At 42.8% G+C, this 20385-nt stretch overlaps 2 protein-coding genes across 14 annotated transcripts in view; both read left to right on the forward strand.

Moving 5' to 3' along the window:
- The first annotated feature begins 1239 nt into the window (after window positions 1-1239).
- On the forward strand, window positions 1240-4796 carry CKS2 (CDC28 protein kinase regulatory subunit 2). Its single transcript, XM_054809874.1, has 3 exons — window positions 1240-1498; window positions 2989-3116; window positions 4345-4796. Exons 1-3 carry the CDS (start codon window positions 1440-1442, stop codon window positions 4395-4397), a joined length of 240 nt encoding a protein of 79 aa, XP_054665849.1. The 5' UTR covers window positions 1240-1439; the 3' UTR covers window positions 4398-4796.
- Window positions 4797-8854: 4058 nt separating this feature from the next.
- SECISBP2 (SECIS binding protein 2) overlaps window positions 8855-20385 on the forward strand; it is a 28322-nt gene continuing 16791 nt past the window's right edge. Inside the window, exons 1-9 of one of the 13 annotated variants that reach the window (XM_054809026.1) lie at window positions 8859-8980; window positions 10711-10856; window positions 11631-11684; window positions 12637-12898; window positions 14823-14952; window positions 15368-15591; window positions 16678-16765; window positions 19074-19198; window positions 19771-19929. In XM_054809026.1, coding sequence (XP_054665001.1) covers window positions 8939-8980; window positions 10711-10856; window positions 11631-11684; window positions 12637-12898; window positions 14823-14952; window positions 15368-15591; window positions 16678-16765; window positions 19074-19198; window positions 19771-19929 — 1230 coding nt within the window. In that variant the 5' untranslated portion in view covers window positions 8859-8938. Of the gene's footprint in view, window positions 8981-10710; window positions 10857-11630; window positions 11685-12636; window positions 12899-14822; window positions 14953-15367; window positions 15592-16677; window positions 16766-19073; window positions 19199-19770; window positions 19930-20385 lie in introns of all 13 variants that reach the window. The other 12 variants (XM_054809027.1, XM_054809034.1, XM_054809030.1 and 9 more) reach the window with 12 other exon arrangements.

Here is a 20385-nt window from a genome sequence, read left to right on the forward strand (position 1 = left end):
TGAATTATGTAAGTGCTCCTTTTAATGGTTATAAGGCATGAGACTGACTTAAACTTAAGCATTTAACACATCAGGTGGCAGTATCTGTAAAAATAATGCTGCTAAAAGCAATGATCCCTATTCATGCATGTGCGTCAGCACTTGTGCTTCACATGGCCTTGATTTTTTTTTTCCCCATCAGAAAAGTTTTCAGACAGATGTATTACATATTCACAGACAATACCTGTGTTTCTGGTAGCACTATGAAAACAGAAAATTATAGTCTTTTTACTACAGAGGCGCAACAGGAGAGGAGGCAGGACCATGCCTGGGGGGATGCGGGGGGGACAGATCTCAGGAAGAAAGTGAAGGTGACCTCGCCCTTTCTGGCAACATTTCCACTAGGCTTACCTCATCATAGGGCAACTACACCCAAGATATACCATGGGAATCCAGGAAAGCGCAGATTTCAGTATTTACCTACTGAAAAAGCCTGATGCCATAATTAACATTTGTATCCTAGGAACTGCAGTGCCTCTTATCAAATCCTGCCAAGTTGCTACTCATTTTTCACCATCAATGTATTTACCATGCTATTTTGCTGGGTAAGAATGCGCGTAAGCTGAAATCCTGTCCGCAGACCCCACACGGCTCTCAACACACCAGCACCCCATGTTCATTTTCTGTCTGTGCTTTGAGCAAGCAGCACGGAAGTACTACAAATACCATGGCCTTTCAAGTCAGGGGAGCAACCGTGTTTGTGAAGTAACCATAGTCCCGCATACCATGAGTTCACAAAACCTGCCGGACCCTGGCGTGTGCAGTGCAAAAGTGACACCAGGGCACAGCACACGTTTCATTTAAGCCTGAGGCTTTATTAAGAGGCCAGAAAGGCTCCCTCCCGCTGCCCGCCATCAGCAATCCCCTAGACAGCCAGCACTGCGCCACTTGCAACGCAAGGGCCGCGCCAAGCCGACGGCGACACCAGCAGGGGGCAGGGCGCCGGCCCCCCACAGGCCCAACCACCCTCCTCTCCCGCTCCTCCCCTCCCCCTCCCCAACCACCCTCCTCTCCCCCTCCTCCCCTCCCCCTCCCCCGCCCCCGTACAGTCTGGAAACTGCTGGAACAGCCCGGCCCCGGCGGCGGCCGGCCAATCACCGCGACCCTGCGCCTCACGCCCGCCCCTGCCCCGCCCCGCCGCTCTCCCAACCGTCACCGCTCTCTCCCTTACGTAATACCCCCCTGCAGCTTCCGGGGATTGGCGGGAGGGCGAGCGTTCGGCGGCGCGGCGGGCGCGGCGGCGCGGCACGCTATTGGCTGTGTTTGGCAAGGGCCAGTAAGAGTTGAGCTGTTAGATTCAAACTGAGCGGGCGCGGAAGCGGGCGGTTAGTCTGTGGGGTTATTCCTGCGGAGAGCCTGTCTTTCCCTTACTGCTGCCTCTGCCGCCGCCGCCTTTCGCCATGGCGCACAAGCAAATCTACTATTCTGACAAGTACTTTGACGAACAGTACGAGTACCGGTACGAGGCTGTGGGGGAGCGCGGGAGGGCCGGCTGAAGGGACTAGGAAGGGGTTCCTGCCGGCCCTTTCGGGGGGGGGGGGGGAGCGGTTTGGCCAGGCGCCTCTCCCGGGGCTTGTGCGACGCCCTCAGGGAGTAAGCTCCGCCCGTGGCTCTGGCTTCCGTGGGGTCGGAGGGGCTTAAAGCCTACGGGGAGGGGCCGTGCCTTGCCTCTTCGTGGTGGGTTTTTGCGTAGCTTATGACCAGCTGGGGGAGGGGGGTGGGCAATTCGACTGCTGGTCCGGACTGACCCTTTCAGGGCGACCGTCTGGCGAGCGGGCAACGCAGGCCCCAGGTAGCGGGCGCTGACGGAAGCAGCGGAGGCCGGGGAGAGCTTGCTGTGGCAGAGGTGGCCTTGGTGAGCGCTCGGCCCCGGGTGGCCACCGCCGCCGAGCGCTTGTGGGCGGCCAGCCCCGTCCGCCCCGCTGGTGGCGCTAGCGGTAACCGCAGGGCAGGGGCCGCGGCGCTCCCGGGGCAGGAGGGCTTGGGCCGGCCGCGCTGCATCGGGCCCCCCGCCTCACTCGCTTAGATGCCATACGGAGCTGAATGAAGCAGGGAACTCAAACTCGTGTGTTCGTACTCTACATAGCGAAGAGTAACGTCTCGTACTGTTTCGATTCGAGCTCTGAATGGAGGAAGCATGCATTTTGATTAACGCATCTGCTTTGAAGGCAGTTCATAAGGCCACGTCAAAACAGTACTAATAAATGTAGTTTGTAAAGCCTTCGAGACAGTGCTCTATCTGCTAGTTTTCAAAGCTATGCTATAGCACCAGTCAGTTCTGGATTATAACTGATACTGTTAAAGTTCAGTCCTCTAGGCTTACTTGAAAGCGCTACTATGAATCAGATTATTTTTTTTCCTCTGTGTAGAGATCTAAGTGTTCCTCTTACCAGCTGATTCTTATGATCTCAAAACCAAGATTGAATGCTTTGCTTTCTATTAAGTGATAAAGGCACTTGCAAATGTGGAGAGCAGGCTGTATGTTTCTCCTCAGCTGACAGATCAGGCTCTTAACTGGTGTGAGTGTTCGGTCCTTCTAAATCAGTACTGTAGTCTCTGGAAAATATATTATTGGTTACAAAATGCAAAATAGAAACAAACAAAAGTGATGTTATCAATCATTCTAAAAGTCCAGAATCCTTGTTTTTCAAATAGCTGATGTGACAGCCAGTTGCCAGGAACACGTATTTCTATACAAGTAACATGATTAGAGCATGCAGAGGAATTAGTGACTCTTTCAATATATAGTTGCATTACAGATGTAATGTTTAGTAGACAAAGTGAATATAAAACTGGATTATGCACAGATGTTTCATAATCAAATTAGTGGTATCAATTAGCACCCTAGGCTTCCTTATATAGAATGCTAGTATTCATAACTGAACTTGCTTATTGTCTTTCAGTGTAGACATAAGCATTAGAATGTGTTTAATTATTAAACCTCTACAGACATGTGATGCTGCCAAGAGAACTTTCAAAACAAGTGCCAAAATCTCATCTAATGTCTGAAGAGGAGTGGAGACGACTTGGTGTTCAGCAGAGTCTTGGCTGGGTTCACTATATGATCCATGCACCAGGTAAGCACACTCGAATAGAATTAGATTAACAAAAGAGTCTAAAATATCAACTGCCTGGTGCTCAACTGAACTGTGTAGCGCATAATTGCTTGTGCTGTGGAATCCAGCTGGAATTCACTACTGAATGTTTTTGCTCCTCTTTATCACCTTGCTATTTCAGCCATTTGGCAACAAAGGCAACATAACAGCCTTTATTTTAAACCTTCACATCTTGCTCTCAGAACAGCAAAATGCTAGTGGTGTCCTAGGTATGTGTGATCTATCAGTAGACAACATGCCAGACTAGGAACTGTTCCTACCTCTGCCTATAGAAATAGGCTTCTTGTGAGTTTTTGAATAATGTTAGTATCTCAGTGACTGAACCAAATTTTATGTGGCAGTGTATCTTTAAATCACAAAGCTGACACACCTACTTTTGTACAAAAACTTAATAATCCCCATGTAGACAAGGTCCTGTACTAATGCTCTGAAAAGTCTACAGTATAGTTTGAACTCTAGTTACACAGCCTACTAAAAGCAGCACTTAAAACCAGTCATTCCATTAATGGGGTGTGAAGCCCTAAAACTACCAACTAGGACTGTACTGAAAACAGCCATTCAAGGTTACTTGCCATTGACAAGCCTGAATAAAAAGTAACTGGTGATAGATGAATTGCAGCAGCATGGACTTCCAAGTTTCAGAAGAACTAGGGGAAGGAATTAGCGTAACCTTCCAGTGTTTCCCTTACCTGGGCACCTTTGATACTTTGGGCTTTTTTGGAGGAGTTTACAATTAAGTCTGATCAGTAATAATGTAAGCTGGCTTTTGTTGATGCTTGACACTATGTACCTAACAAGGACAGCATCAGCAGTTTGTTAGTCTAAGTTACGGTTACAAAGCTCATGAAATAGCTTAATGTAAAGAGACAGAGTTAGTACCAATACTAACTAAAAATACTTTTTTTTCCACAATACTTCCTTCCTGTAAGTATCTTAAGTTTATGATACTGACAACATTTGGTATAAAACTTTCAAAAGCACCTATCTGACTCTTGTAAGGTTACTGCAAAGTTGGTCTGTAAATACTACACATTTGTAGTAGGGGCCATATTTGTGGACTTGATATCTTAATTGGTTTATTATTTGACAGCAAACTTCAAATATTGTTCAAGCCTTCTTAAATGGAAGAAATCCCTGTAATCAAGACTTAGGGGACAGACTGACACTTTGTTCAATCTTATTTTTGCAGAACCGCATATTCTTCTCTTCAGAAGACCTCTTCCAAAGGATGAGCAGAAATGAACCACTGTCTATTAGTCATCTTCTGGAACTATGTATATGAGTGTATATATGTTGGTAGTATTCAGTGAATACTTTAAGATGTACAAATCATACTTCCATACCTGTGCATGAGCTGTATTATTTGCAGCAACAAAGCTCAGTCAAATGGAATTCCAAGTAGGCTGCTATGGTGTTCAAAGAATAAAGTTATCTTCTTCACTGTTAACGTAAGTGCCTATCTGACTTGTCAGTGAATTTTGTTTTATTAAAATTTACATATTGCATGTCCTGAGTAGATGATCACTTGTTACCTGTGTTTAATAACTGTTGCACTCAGCTTTTCTGCTGAAGTGTAGCATGTTCAAATCCAGTGGCTCACCTGTTTAGTAGTAGGCATAAATAAATAAACTCTATTTTAATGCTTTATAAAACCTAAGTGTCTAGAGTTCTAATTCGCCTGAGAAAAAAAATTGTCTAACATGTTAAGAGTACCTACTTCAGAAAAAATTAACTTAGTGAATCTATTTTGTTTCTCTAAGAATTATTTTGCCCTACAGGCCAAAGCTCCTAACCCTGATTTGAACTGGGAACTGCTGGCAATCTGAAAAGAAAGCTGCCAGTGATAGGTAATACTCAGACTAGCTTTTGACATGCTCAAATTACGGGACTCTGTAGTTGATGTGGGAAATTTGACAGCTCAATAAATTAGATGGAATTTAACAAAGTTTAACAGTGATTTACCAAGGTTCAAGAAGTTTGATGGCAAGGTTCACCCACAAGCACTGAAGAAGCTGGCAGATGTTATTGCTAAGCCACACCTCCATCTTCGAAAGGTCATGGAGAACAGGAGAGGTGCCTGAGGACTGGAGGAAAGCCAATGTCACTCTGGCCTTCGAAAAGGGCAAGAAGGAGGACCCAGGAAACTACAAGCCAGTCAGCCTCACCTCCATCCCTGGGAAGGTGATGGAACAGCTCATTTTGGATGTCATCTCTAGGCATGTCGAGGAAAAGAAGGTTATTGGGGGGGGTGGTCAACATGGATTCACCAAGGGGAAATCATGCCTGACCCATCTGATAGCCTTCTATGATGACATGACTGGCTGGGTGGATGAGGGGGAGAGCAGTGGATGTTGTCTGCCTTCAGTAAGTCTTTAGACACTGTCTCATAACATCCCCATAGGTAAGCTTAGGAAGTGTGGATTGGATGAGTGGACAGTGAGGTGGGTAGAGAACTGGCCGAATGGCAGAGCCCAGAGGGTTGTGCAAAGTGGTACAGAGTCTAGTTGGAGGCCTGTAGCTAGCTGTGTGCCCCAGAGGTCAGTACTGGGTCCAGTCTCGTTCAACATTCATCAATGACCTGGATGAGGGGTTTGTTGACAATACTAAGCTGGGAGGAGTGGCTGATCCACCAGAAGGCTGCGCTGCCAGTCAGTGAGACCTGGAGAGCTGAGCAGAGTGGAACCAAATGAGATTCATCAAGGGCAAGTGCAGGGACCTGCTCCTAGGGAGGAATAACCTCAAGCACCAGTACAGGTTGGGGGTTGACCTGGGATGCAGCTCTGCAGAGAGGGACCTGGGAGTCCTGGTGGACAACAGGTTCTCCATGAGCCATCAGTGTGCCCTTGTGGCCAAGAAGGCCAATGGTATTCTGGGGTATTGCTTAAGAAGAGTGAGGCCAGCAGGTTGAGGGAGGTTATCCTCCCCCTCTACTCTGCCCTGGTGAGGCCACGTCTGGAGGTCTGTGTCCAGTTCTGGGCTCTCCAAGAAAGACAGGGAACTACTGGAGAGAGTTCAGACGAGGCCTGTGAGGATGATGAGGGGACTGGAGCATCTCTTGTATGAGGAAAGGCTGAGAGAGCTGGGTCTGTTTAGCCTGGAGAAGAGAAGGCTGAGAGGGGATCTGATCAATACTTGTAAATATCTAAAGGGTGGAGGATGTCAAGAGGATGGGGCCAAACTCTTTTCAGTGGTGCCCAGCGACAGGACAAGGGGCAACAGGCACAAACTGGAAAACAGGACATTCCATCTCAATATGAGAAAAAAAACCAGCTTTGCTGTGAGGGTGACTGAGCACTGGAAGAGGCTGCCCAGAGAGGTTGTGGAGTCTCCTTCTCTGGACATACTCTAAATCTGTTTGGATGTGATCCTGTGCAACCTGCTCTAGGTGATCCTGCTCTAGCAGGGGGGTTGGCCTAGATGATCTCCAGAGGTCCCTTCCAACCCCTACTGTTCTGTGATTAATTACTGCATGGAAGAAATATACAAAGGAAAACTGAGTTAAATTGAGTAAGAATGATTTGCACAGAGACCAGAGATGCAAAAGGGTAAGGAAGACCCTCCCATTGAGTCACAAGGTTCAGAGTGGACTCCCTTGCTTTCTGAACACTTTATGGCGCCTACGTGTGGTCAGGTTCAATCTTAGTCTCAGACAATGGTTTGTGTCTAATGGAACTATCTATACAAAGTTTATAATAATTCATGCTGAGTAGCTACATGGATTAGTAATGTTTCACTAGTATTAATTTGGCATGCTATCAGTCACTTACCAAGGATCTGTCACAAGTAAGGGATCTCTCTGCCCTGGGTAAGGAAAGATGGTTTAGTCTCAGGTAAGGACTCTGACCCTGAGAGATGTCCGTGCTCAAGGGGAGAGTCACCTGGTATGCAGTCCAGCTGCAATTCAGGGAGAGCTCAAACTGGGCCCATCCTGGTGGTAATATTTATAGAGTGAAGTACTTGGCTGCTGGTCAATAGTGTAGACAAGACAGATGTCTTCATTTTAACTCTGTCATCTTGTTCTGTACTTTGGTTATCTTACATTTTTGGGCTCCAAAACCACCTTTTGAAATATTTTTCCAAGGCATCTTCACTCCCTTGTAGGTGAGCCAGGGGCTTTCCAGCTGGCAGGTTCACCACAGGGCGTGAGGCCTGTTGCTCCTCGGTCAGCCCAAACCAAAGTACAGCTTGGGGCCAAGTATATCCGTCACAGGTGGTCAAGCATTGGAACAAGCTCCCTGGGGAAGTTGTCATGGCCCCAAGCCTCTTGATGTTCAAGAAGTGTTTAGACAATGCTCTTAGAGATACGGTTTAACTTCGAGGTTGCCTGGTGTGGAGTCAGGAGTTGGATGTGATCCTTGTGGGTCCCTTGCTATAAACTTGTCTGAAGGTCTTAAATAGTACTTAGTATTTCATAGAGATATTTTTTTATGCTTGTTTGCTTTACTTCAGTAGTACCAGTTTATCTTTCTGCTGCAAACTTTTTAGTCTGGGGCTTTGGCCTGCACTTCCTGTCTTGCATCCTGTTTTATCTGGGAAGCTAGCTTGTACTCTATGTCTGCAGTCTCGGTTTAGAAGTGTTGTCAAGTAAACTGAGTGCTTTTCATCTGACAAAAGGAGCTGTTGGTTGTAGGGCAGCATGAACTCAGTTTCCTCACCATATTAAAAAAAAAAAAAAAAAGTCAGGGCTAATACAATGAAACTCTGATCAGCCCTTTTTTAGGAAGGAGTTTGCTTTGTGTACCAGCAAAGGTGAGCTGCTGGATGGACTCTATCCGGCAAGTAATAAATTGCATCAAAATAGTCACTGTGGCATCTTGAGACCCTATACTAACAGCCGTACAATCAGATTATTTTTTTAAAAGGTGCTTCAGTATGTTTGGTGTTTGAATAAGTGTGTATAGTACTAATGGTTGTGTCTGGTTCATTTCAACTGCAAGCTAGCATTACATCTCTGTAGGACTTGGAAGGCCGAGGAGCTATGTGCACATTCCTGTTTTGAACTGACAAAGTACGCGGTCTCCCTGTGTAATGCGCGCTTGTGATTAAGATCATGATGATGGGCAGAAGTAAGTAACCTGCCAAATCTGTGGAGGAAAATGACACTTGTGGTCTTTCCTCTAATATTGCTAGAGCTGTTATGTCTGTGGTGGTCAAATGGTCTGTAACAGGTTCTCAGTGCTCAAGTGCAAGACTTCATACTCTTACCCCGTAGAGTGGGGCTTTCTGCATGCTGAGCAGACGCCTTAATTAGAAGAACCATCAGTAATAACGTTGCTGAGCTGTGTTTAAGCCGTGTTTTTCCCCAGGGCTTTGGCACCAGAGTCTTGGCTGTTGTTTGATGTCCCACTGCCACTGGTGGTCCTTACGAGGCTTCCTGCTGGTCCGTCGCCTGTGCATGCCCACCTACGACGATCAGCTGGACAGCTGGGACAGGATCGAGCCCCACACCCTGTCTGCACCTGTTCCCTCAACTACTCTGCCGGGGCCGGGGCTGCTCTTCGCTGGTTCCTCCAGCTCACGGCCGCAGGTTACGTGGCTGCGCTGCAAACGGTTGCTGTTTTCCCGGACAGCCGTTCCGCACCGCGGTCGCACCGCGCCCGGGCGGCCCTCCTCGCGCTTACCATGCGCCTCGCCGCCTGGGCCGCGGGGGCGGGACCGACGCGCCGCTGCTTCTCTCCCTCGGTGGTGACGTCATCGCGGCGCGCCGCTGCGCCTCGCCCGGGGTGGCAGGGAAGCGGGCTGCGCTGGGGGCTGCGGGGCGGGGGCCGCGGCCCGCCCACGCCATGTCCGCGGAGAGGCGGCCGGGCTCGGGCCGAGGCGGCGAGGTAAGGGCGGCGGCAGCTCCTCGCAGTCCCCCGCTCCCTCCCCAACTCCTCCCGGCCTGTTGCGTAACGGAGGTGCGGAGCCGCCGCCTCCGCCCGGCGTGGGAGCCGTGGGCGGCCTGCCTCGGCCCGCAGCGCCCTCGGGGCCCGCGGCGAGCTGCCTTTCCCTCACCCGGCGGCCGGGCTGGCGGAGGCCGGGGGCTGCCCGCGCAGAGGCGGCTGCGTGCGGCCCCGCTTGGCCGAGCGCCCCCTCTGCCCACGGGCCTCGGCCGGGCCGGGGCGGGTGGCTCGCACCGCGCCTTGAGTCAGCCTTTGGTTGAGGACAGGGCAGAAGAACGCTTCTGGAGGGGCGGAACCGGGGGGGAGGGCGGCTCAGGTTGATGCACGGCGAGTCCCTCCCCACCACCTGGGAGGGGGAACCCCAGAGAGCGCTTCCCGTGAGCCTAAGTATGAAACCCACGTCTTACAGAGAGAGCGCGGTGTCTGCTGCAAGGGCAGGTAGACATCCCAGTCGCTTTCAAGATGGGTGCACAAATTCTAACCGGTAACAGCGGCGTTGCATTGCACATGGACTTATTTCCTGGCCAGGCTCGGGGGTCCTTAAAGTTAGTGATTAGCCTGAAATCATACTTGCTTCCTGTAATACACTACGTGTTTAGTGAATAAGGTATTCTCAATAATTGTTCGATACTGCTTTGCTTTAATTACCTTCCAAGCTTATGCTTTTCGTATTTATTAGTGTACTTTACTGTGCAAATATCACATTTTACGTAACGTCACCGTTACAGTGGGTATTCATTGTATATTTGACTCTGCCTGGTAAATTCAGAAATGCAAGAGTTTATAGTTATTTGTAATTTACTTTGCGCTGTCAGAGCTCTTTAAATGTTTATGATACAAGTGACTGCTGAGCCACTAGAGGATGCAGGGAGTCCAGTTTATATGCTCCAGCACTGAAATTACCATTCGAGTATTTTTAAAAGCCTTGTGTGTTACTCAGTTATTGAAATTGGCTTTGACAGGTGAAAAAAATCCCAGTTTTCATATAGTGTGTCAGTCACCCTAAAATACACAACCAACTACAGGAATTACTTGTGGCGTGTAAGTAGGGTGAGTAAAGCTGTGTAACACTGTAATGGCAATAAATACTTTGAGTCTCGTTTCAATATCCTTCCATATATACATATCCAGTTTAAGTTCATGGTAATTCAGAACAAATGGAAAATTCGTCTTAATAGATTTACGTTGTGCCAGAAATGAGAAGGATATATAACTAAGTATTCATTTCAGAGACAGTACCTTAAAATACAGATGTACACAAAGCCATTATTATGTACTTCCAGAGTTTGATTTTGCAGTAGTGCTAGTATATGTTATGAGGTTTAGCTTCTTTGTTCAAAACTAAAGTAAGAATTCATGTATTATCATTTACTGCATCTTGTGTTAAGCAAGCCTCTGTCCTTTCTGTAACTGACCTTTGTGAGTATTTCATCATAAATGTGTGGATTAAAGGAAGTAACTTTCCAGAGCATTCACATTACTGTTAGACTTCCTTGGTTTTGTTTCTCCCTCTTCCTCCATTTTCTTTCAGTGAGCTTTATTGTTTTGCATGTTTTGTTAGAACAGAGCAAACTAACACTTTCCTGTGACAGCTAAACTCACAAGGATGAGTATTTTTCACTTATAGCATTAATCTCCAAATGCGTGTAGCCAAAAAACATTTTGTTTCTCAGGGCATCAAGTTGTCAGCAGAGGTCAAACCATTTGTTCCAAAACATGCGGCGGTAACTGTGGCATGGTCAGAACCCTCAGAAGCAGGTGTCTTTCCTAGGTACTTAACTACATGCTACCCATTTGTTCAGGAACCATCTTTGGATAAGTATGTATATTTTCTGAATCTTATTTCTTGGGGGATTTTAACCTTCCGGTTTCACACATTGAATACTCTTACAAAGTCAAAAGCTCTGATACATTAATATTCTAACTGTAGAAACGCTTGTGCGTTGTCTTCATGATTGAGGTTTTTGCATTTATTTTCTTTGGGCATCTATCTGGTACCTTGTCTCTTCCTCCCAAGGGCCTGTGTTGTCACAGAGCATTAAGGAGGATTCGTTCGTCTAATGATTGATCTGGCTCATTTGTGCTTTGGAAGGAGCTAAATCCAGTCGTTGGGTGAAAGAATGGTTGTGCTATGACAAGGCTGGGGTAAATATAGTCATATAAAAGGAAGAGGAAGATCCTCCAAGAAGGTTTCTTATGCTGTAAAACATTGAAATAATGTATGGGGCTGCTCCTGGATCTCCTCTCCACAACCTATGCATCCTCAGAAAGACAATTTTAGTAAGAATGCTACAGGTTTCTAAACGTGTTTTTTTTTTTCTACTAAAGTCTTAAAAAAAAAAAAAGCATTCGTGGTAGACTTATAAAAGTCTTGTTAGCCCCAGAGCAAGCTAGAAAAAAGCCTACATAGTAGGACAGGAAATAATAGAGTCTTGCCAGAATCTTGAGATGTTACGTAGCTCTCTAGTTGCTTCTCAGAACTCCAAGCATTGGATTAATTTGGCGATTACTGCAAAGTTAATGGTGCATCCTAACAAGTTTAGTTAGACCCTTAGAGAGCACATTCATTGTAGGCCTTCATTTTATCCTACAGGAAATCTCAGTATTTTCAACCCATTTTGATTTGTAATAGAAATTCAACATTGAGGTGAGTATGGCCTGATCTATGCATGGGAAAAACCACAGCATTAGCATCAAATCAATTAGCATTAAAAAAAAACCCAGCAAACAGCAGCAATATTATGATGAATGTTTTGCCTTGTTGGGACTGAGCCATAGTTATTTTTCCAGTTCTCAGTGTGTAAAGTTTGATTGTAAGAGTTGTTTTGACTACACTATCAGAACTGCAACAGGCAGTAAGAAATGTGTTTTCTGAAGTCTCTTGTTCTGATGGGAAAGTTTCTCTGTTTTTCATTATCTACCCACAGAGGTTGGCCACTTCATGGCGAACAGCTTTAAAAACTAAATGCAGCTTTCTTGCTGAGAAATTTCCTTTCTCCCAAATCAGATTTGGATCTCGGCATATAGTTTCTGTACAAAGTGTAGGAGGAAGTTGGAAGGGAACTTTGAGTATACGTTTGAAGGAAAAAGGCATGCCCCAGACATGTTGTTTTTTCATAAACTGTGCTGGTTAAATGCAGGTCAGTTAATGATTATCTTAGAACTCTGTATTGCGTTTCATACATCTCTCATACCCCATAAGATGCTGTACTCCTACTTTGCTATTATGGCATTTTAAGACAGGTTTTACTTTTTAATGTTTGCATTTTTGTAGTTAAGTATGTAATGCATGTCATGTAGTTATACTGTGCTTTTGGTTTGTTTCACAAGAAAAAGCCTACCAAAAATAAGGATAAAGAATCTTAAACAGAGAACTATAACTGCAAAGTAGTCTAGCTTTGAAACTTGGAAACAGATAACATCTGTGTTTTAAAATATTTGCTAAATTGCGTGTTTTCCCAAAACAAAATTAATTATTTTTAAAGCAGTCTGTAGCAGTGAGTAAATACTTAATTGAAGTAACATGGAATAGTTTTCTTTTGAAGTACAGCTTTCTTGTTAAACAAATTCTTCAGCCAAGGAATGATATGTTTATCTAGGCAACAAGTATATGCTGAAGATTTGCCCCGGGATGACTTCTCATCTCTTTCTCAATGTCCATCACATAGTGTTCTGGGAGATCCTGCCTTCTGTGAATACTCCAGCTGCTCTTACTCACCTGATGTTGTTTCAAACGTATATCCAGCAGCTGGCTCACAATATCATTCTAACAACTCAACACTCTATAATGGTTCAGGAATAGTCAGTGAATCTGCTGAGCAAACGTATCCAATCAGACAAGAAAGTAAGAATCTTTCAAAGGTGAGCAAATACATGTTTTTTAAAAATTAAATTCTTATTTTAAATCAATCCTTCTAAATGTTTGGTACAGTTTTTAAAGTGAACACACACTCTCTGTTCTTGTAGTGATAATAAGTGACATTTAAAGAGGATAGTAGTAATGTGCCCAAAGTCAGATTTCAAAATAGTTCATGGAATTCTACAGTTCAAATTAATATATTTTTTCAAGCAGTAGTTTTGGAACATGAGAGGAATGTAATTCTCTTTCCTCAGAGAGCAGAATCTGAGGGGAAAAAAAAAAAGATCATTCATTTGTGAACTCTGCTTTCCTTTGTTCACTACTTGGGCTTGAGGGGAGGGGAACGGGCTTTTTTTTTTTAGCCCAGTGGCTGTAATCAGCTATGTGGCCGATAAGTGATGAGACCACATGTGTTGTTGAAGGATTTCCGAGACCTGTTACAGGTAGAAAAAACTCCACAAGAGAGCAGGAACTTGTGTTGGTATGGAGAGGGAAAAAAGTTCAAGTTAAAAATGTTTCCTTTCAATCAAAAGTGAAACAGATGTTTGGTAAATATCTTTTGTCATATTTTGTGTGTGCCTGTTTGGGATAAATTTCCGGACAATTTGTTATTTTTTTGTTTGAAAATATTATGCAACTCCTCAAAATATAAAAATCAGGAAAAAAAATCAATTGTATTATTAATCCATTTCCCTCTGTGGTTAGACATTGTGTCTCTTGGATTTGTAAGGCTGCTGTTGTTTCCAACAGGTTCAGGTAATCTGTTCTCCTGTCACATTCTTCTGGTGGACCTTACTGCTTAGGCAGAGACCTGGTAACTTCACTGTGGTCAAGCCTGTGTAGAGGAAGTTGTAAGATTAGGTCCCAAGCATGCATTACTAGACATAAGATACAAAGGCTACAGACTGAAAATTAGTAGTTTTCTTGCTGAGAGAAAAATTAAACACTGAAGCTGCTGAGGGAGATGATTAGCTCAGCATTAGCACAGTTGTAATATGAGGAAACTTAGTTTAGCTTCCGGGAGGCGTTCTGTCATCTTTGTAGGGGCTTGGGGTGAGCTGTGTACTGTTTGACAGTCTTTTTGTCATTGTTCCCTGTCGTTTTAATTTTTCTTTTGTGAGCTTGAAGAGAAATGATCTATCTTTGCAGCTTTGCATTAATTCAGTCACATCTCCTAAAGCTTTAACAAAGTAGCTTTGGAGGTCAGGAAATGCCTTGTCCTCCTACCCAAGAAAATAATGTGGCTGCCAGATGTACTTTGAATTTAGTCCAGCATCCTGTAATCAGAAAGAGTTAAGCCACTCGTCTAGGTTGATACAGTATACTTTGCATAGATTTTGTTCCTTGCGACAATCCAAGGCTTTCCAGACTTTATAGGGGAATGTGTTTCCTTTCCTTTACACATATACATGTATATTTTCTAATTATTTTCTGTTTGCTCCAAGTGGCTTGGATGTTGTGACATCAGTCTTGCCTGGTTTTGCCCACAATACATAGTTTAGTCAAAAGATTGGAATGCTTTTAAGATTTTAGCCTTATTCTAGAAGAAACTGAGTTTTAGAAAATCCAACCGGATGATTTAAGACCAAACAATTTTAAACTATTGGAAATGCTGTGATTAATGATATCTTAAAAGTACAGTTATCTAGAAACATATGAAATAATCCCTTTTGCTTGGGTATAATATGTGGTAAAAATGGCACGGTTAACAAGGTAGATAAAATTAAATAACAAATCTATTAACTGGCTGTTTCTGGTTTTATTGGTTATTTATGGTAATGGTATGCTAACTATTCATATTGTATTAACTTGGTGGTCAAGCTCCAGATGCAGAGGTAGTTGACTGTAGCTCAAGTTAAGGCAAACTTGATGACTTTTCAAAGTTCAAGTAAAACCAACTAAATAATACATCACAAATATTTGCAGCAGAGGAGATCAAAAGAGGGTGAGAAAAAATTAGACAAGAAAAGGCATGACGAAGATGACTCTTCTGTCAGAATTGTGAACAGGACTTCATTCCAGACCTCCACGTGCAGCACAGATTCTGTGAAGCCAGGTACAAATGTGGTGTTTGGTTAGAAATACATTGGATAGACGTAAAATGGTTGACTGTGCCATAGCCTCCTGTTTGTGACCATGTTTCAAAATCTAGAATAATTAAGGAACAAGATTTTTCCTGTGTGACTTTTTGACAAGGGACAGTGACTTACATGTTTTTGCTAATTGAACAAATTCATGTAAACTAATATGAAAAATTTCCTAAGCAAGCATCAAAATTTACAGTTGCTTGTTGAGTCAATGTTGTGTATACACAATGGTTATAATTGCTTGGTTGTTTTTTAATATGAGCTATGCGTAGCAATAGTTCTTGTGACGATTACCGTGGTTATGTTAACTAGTGTACTATAAAACATATCTAGAAATGATCACAAGCAAGTTTGTTTAATTTAGACTTTATGTGCTTTATTCAGACAGGTTCAATAAAACTACAAACAAGAAATCAAGTCAGACTCCAAAACCAGAGTCTCTTCCTGTACCTGCATTTGAAGCTACCGTTCTGGATTTTCACAAGTCACAGAGTCTGGGAAGCAGCGAGGTATTGAACGTACAGCATAAAAGTGGACCAGTATGTTCAGCAGAAAGTAACATTACGTGCCTTAGTCAACCACAGATGTCTCTTTTGTTGAACACAGAGGTTAGCTGATGCTTTCATGTAGTAGAACTCATAAAAATAGAACTTGACTAAAGTTCAAGCATTTCTGAGTGCAAGTATTTTGCGCTCAGTATGGTAGTTTAAAACCTGTTTAAGTACCTTGCAAGCAAGGAGTTTCAGAGCTAGAGATTTTATTGTTCTTTTTGTAGATGGTGGTGTCAGTGCTTGCTCCTCTTTTACACTTTCACACTATTCTTTCCTTGTCTATGCTGCCAGTAGATAGGGGAAAGCCAAGTACTGTCAGCATTTAGGTTGATACTGCTGTGCTCTAGACTTCTAGCTTGCCTATACAGATCACATATGTTCTTGAGGTTTCTTAACAGCTTCTTATTTTCTCTCTTGCCTGGAAATAATGGGCAAGCAGTCACTTATCCAGTAGTTTTAACAGATTAAAAAAAAAAGTCTGGAATATTGTACTTAATTGCTTTATGCTAAAGGATAAAAATAAGAACTGAATTCCAGAAGGGGCAAAAAATATTGTTAAGATGTAAACATTTAACTTTATTCTTTTTCTTGATTTCCTTGGTTCCCTATTTGTTAGTAAATACAATAGTGACACATTCAGCAGTATGTCACATTGAATAGAGTTTTCAGCAGTGATTAAAGATGAATAATTTTGAAGGATCCAAACAGTGTAATATTTCCAATGCCTCTGAGTGGAGAACTGCCTGTGATGAAAGAAAGAGCTTTCTGCTGTCACTTGACTTTCCTTTTTCATTGCTAGTTTGAGTCTGATGATAGACTTTGTTTTCAATGTTCTTGGAACATTAAAACTTTTTCTTGTTTTTTCTTAGAATCATTGTTTGGATGCTTTTGTAAAATGTAAGATGGCTTCATCTTGCTTGTACAGCAGTGGGGAAGCATCTGCTTACATTTTCTAATGCTATAGGGTCAAAATGATGGTTCCACTAAGAAAAGCAACAAAAAAAAGTCAGGCTGCAAAATTCCCTTCACCTTTATCTGTACACAGGTTGAGGATTTTTTAGTTTATGTAAGGTTTTATGCTTGCTCTATTGAGGTCAGTGGTTTTAATCCTGCTTTTACAATACCTGACTGTCTATTTTACAGGAAGATACTTCTGCAGAAAGCAAAGCTTCATCAAAAACTTCAAATGAAAGAGTAGCCAGCTTAATTCCCTCCCCATTTGATGGTAGAAGTAAGTTCCCTGTATTTTAACTGCTTGCATCTCATCAGTTTGGAAAAGTTGATGTGTAAAGTAAAAAAGGAGTTAAACAACAAGCTCATTGCAAAATTAAAAAAAAACCCAGATAAATCTGTTATCACTTTCTTTCAAATGAGATGGCCACTTATAGCTCATTCTTGCTTAAAATTTCATCAGCACATCAAAACTAGGACTATCTTCCTTCTCTGTTGTTTCATTGATGCTTAAGGGCAAATGTTGGTGTGGTTACCTCCCTTGTTGTTTAAGAGGAGAGAAAGTAATGCATATTGATTACTGGAAGTCCGTTGAGTTCTTTTCAGATTTTTTTCAAGAATAAATGAGAGGTAAATGTTTGATCAGCAGATTTGTTTTAAATAGCTGGTAGTCTAGAGTCTAGTATATACCTAAAAAAATATGCTATTTCTGTCAAGTCTGTTAAACAAAGGAGGATATCTGTGGAGAACTGCGATGATAAAATATCCCCTTTTTTAGTTTTGTTTACCTGTTGTTTGGCTATAGGGACACAGAACTTTTCTTTCTCTTTTTTTTTTTAAATTGCCACAAACTATCAAGTGGCTAGTTTCAAGTAAGTATTTAAATTTAATTAAAATATTAAAATCCAGAATTGTGTGTCCTGTTCAGCAGGACTCTGTTTTGGAGGTGTCACATGCACTACGCATTGAATTGTCTAAGTGCCTCCCACTGTATTTCTGTGCATACAGACAAGCACCAGTCTGGGCGGTTCGGTCCTTATCTTCCCACTGACTTCAGTAAGGATTCAGAAAGGATGACTTAATCTGCTGAAGTGCATTGAAGGGCCCTCTTAAAGATAAAGTTATTCCAGAAACTTTGAAGTCATCTGACAATGTTTTTTTCCTCAAACACTGATCTCAGTTCCTGTTCCCCAGAATAAAGTAGCGGTTTGTGGTGGGTTGACCTTGGCTGGCAGCAAGACTCCCACCCAGCTGCTCTCTCACTCTTCTTCCTCAGTAGCACAGGAGGAGAAAATAAGGTAAAAAAGCTTATGGGTCAAGATAAGGACAGGGAGGTTGCTCACTGGTCACCCATCATGGGCAAAGCAAAGATTAATTTGTTGCCAATTAAAAATAGGGTAGGATAGTGAGAAACAAAAACAAAACTAAATAAACACTTTCCCCTCACCCTCTGTTCTTCCCAGGCTCATCTTCTCTCCTTCGTTCCCGACTCTTCTACCTCCTTCCTGCCCTGAGTGGCACAGAGGGATAGCGGTTGCTGTCAGTTCATAACAGCTCGTCTCTGCTGCTCCTTCCTCTGAGGGGCTGCAGGGGGACAGCCTGCCTCACCATGGTCTTCTCCAGGGGCTGCAGGGGGATCTCTGCTCCGGTGCCTGGAGCACCTCCTGCCCCTCCTTCTACACTGACCTTGGTGTCTGCAGGGCTGTTTCTCACATTTTTTCTTACCTCTCCCTCTCACAACTCCTGCACAGTGTTTTTTACCATTTCTTAAATATTTTATCACATAGGTGCCACCAGTGTTGCAGATGGACTCAGCTCTATCTGGTGGTGGGTCTGTTTTGGAACCAAACCAGGGCTGGTAGTGTCCCTCTTCTCACAGAGGCCACCCCTGCAGCCTCCCTCCACTACCCAAACCTCGCCATGTAAACCCATTATGCTATTTAATTGTTCAATGAAAGTTTTTCTCAATCTTACAGAACAAAATCTAAATTTTTCTTTAATTGCTGTGTGTTAGGAATATTTTCAAAATTAATTGTGAGTTCTTTCAAAACATTAATACCTCTAAGTGGTAGTGGGTGAAATTCTTGTATACTGAGGCACATTAGGAAGTCTTTCAAGTGGTACATATGTCTGTAAAACTGGGAAGTTTTTAGAAAATATAAAATACTGATGTGGCCTTGTATCTGAAAGCTGTATGACTGAGATAAGTATTAAAGGAGTTTTATATATAAATATAGCAGAAGTTCATTATTTTAAAGAAAAATAGTTTAGAAAATGGGCATGGAATTAAACGTAGTTAGTGTATGTAATATAGATTTCCAATTATAATTTAATGGGGCTAAATTTATGTATATAGTGCTCGGCAATATATGGAATAGTTACAATTCTAGAAAGCTTTTTGGAGAATTGAAATGTGTGAGTGTCTGATTTCAGTCCTTCCTCAGAAGTAATATGGCACTCTGCTGTGTTTTCTAGTCCTTGATTAATTTGTTACTGATCCTTTTTCTTTTGAATGTTCGAGAAATATTTTAGAGACATCTTTGTATATCACTTTTTTTCCCCAACGGCATTTCCTGAAACACCTGCAGATGGCTCTGCTCAGCCACATGTGTCTTGGGCCATGGTACTTTCACAGCCCCCAAAGAAAATTGTGTCATCACCAGCATCTGAAGGTCTTTCCAGAGGCAAAGGGAAGCAGGATAATGAAGCAAAGGTACTTGAGAATTGTCTGCTCTAAACTAATTTCTGTCACTGTGTGGTTGTGTCTCTTAATGTGAGACATTGGCTTTTTTTTCCCTAGGCTCCTTACAGTGTCCAATTCTAATGTAGCTTTTAAAAAGTAATATAAAATTACCTTGTCCTTATTAGAATTTTTCTTCTCTTGTAGTGGAAAAGAATAACAAGATGTCAAAAAGACAGTGCTACTTCTGCAACATGAACTTCCAAAATAGCTGATTTGAATACATTACTTTTAGGTTGGACTTTTTTCAGCTTCCTGACCCTCAGAACGAGACATGGAACTGTGGCCTTATTTATGTCTTATATTTCCTATTGAAATCTCAGTAGTCCTGATATGTTCTGATAACCATACAATGTGCTTCACGTGAAGTTTTTGTAGTAGCTCTGAATTTTTAAGAGATCTAGAATTTTCCTTGTGCACTTAACGCCCTAGCCTGGATTGATTAAGATACTCTTTAGTTCTAAGTGTGGTCACTTGCATTTACTTTGGTAAGTGGTATTGAAATAAATCAATTTCCAATGGTCATGCCTTATCATTTTTTTCAGCAGTCAGAAACAAAAAATGATGCTAGTGAAACTGAGCCTGAAGAAGGGTCAGAAAGGAAGAGAAAAAAGAAGAAAAAGAAGAAAAAAACTAAGTCACCCAGTGATGTAGAGAAACCTCAGAATGAATCTACTACAATACAGGAACCACCAAGGATCGAGGTACAGTGAAGAGGTTTTTGTTGTCGTTCTTTCAAGTGTTATGAGTGTATTGGAAGACCAGAAATTAACACAGCTTTGTACACTTTAAGTTCTAATCCCATTTGTAGAGGATATTGGTTCGGGTCCATTTCAGTTGATATGTTTGTCAGAAGTTACTGGTAGGGAACAGTTGTGCCTTTTGGCTCACCATGAATTCAGTGAGCACAGAGGAGTATGGAAGAGACTTAAGAGCAAATGTGGAGTGATGCGTCTGAGAGTCTGGATGTTGACAGACAACAATAAAAATCAAATCGCCTAAATTAAAAATATTCTGTAACAACTTGCAGAAAGCAAAATGCACAAGGAACAGGGAAAATACAGTGTACCATAGTGTGCCACAGTTTTCAAGAATGTGGTATTGGTATTACAATTCTACCCATCTCACATTGGGAAGCAATTTCTATGTAACACACTTGA

This window comes from Grus americana, chromosome Z (genome assembly GCF_028858705.1).
Source record: "Grus americana isolate bGruAme1 chromosome Z, bGruAme1.mat, whole genome shotgun sequence".
Taxonomy (NCBI): domain Eukaryota; kingdom Metazoa; phylum Chordata; class Aves; order Gruiformes; family Gruidae; genus Grus; species Grus americana.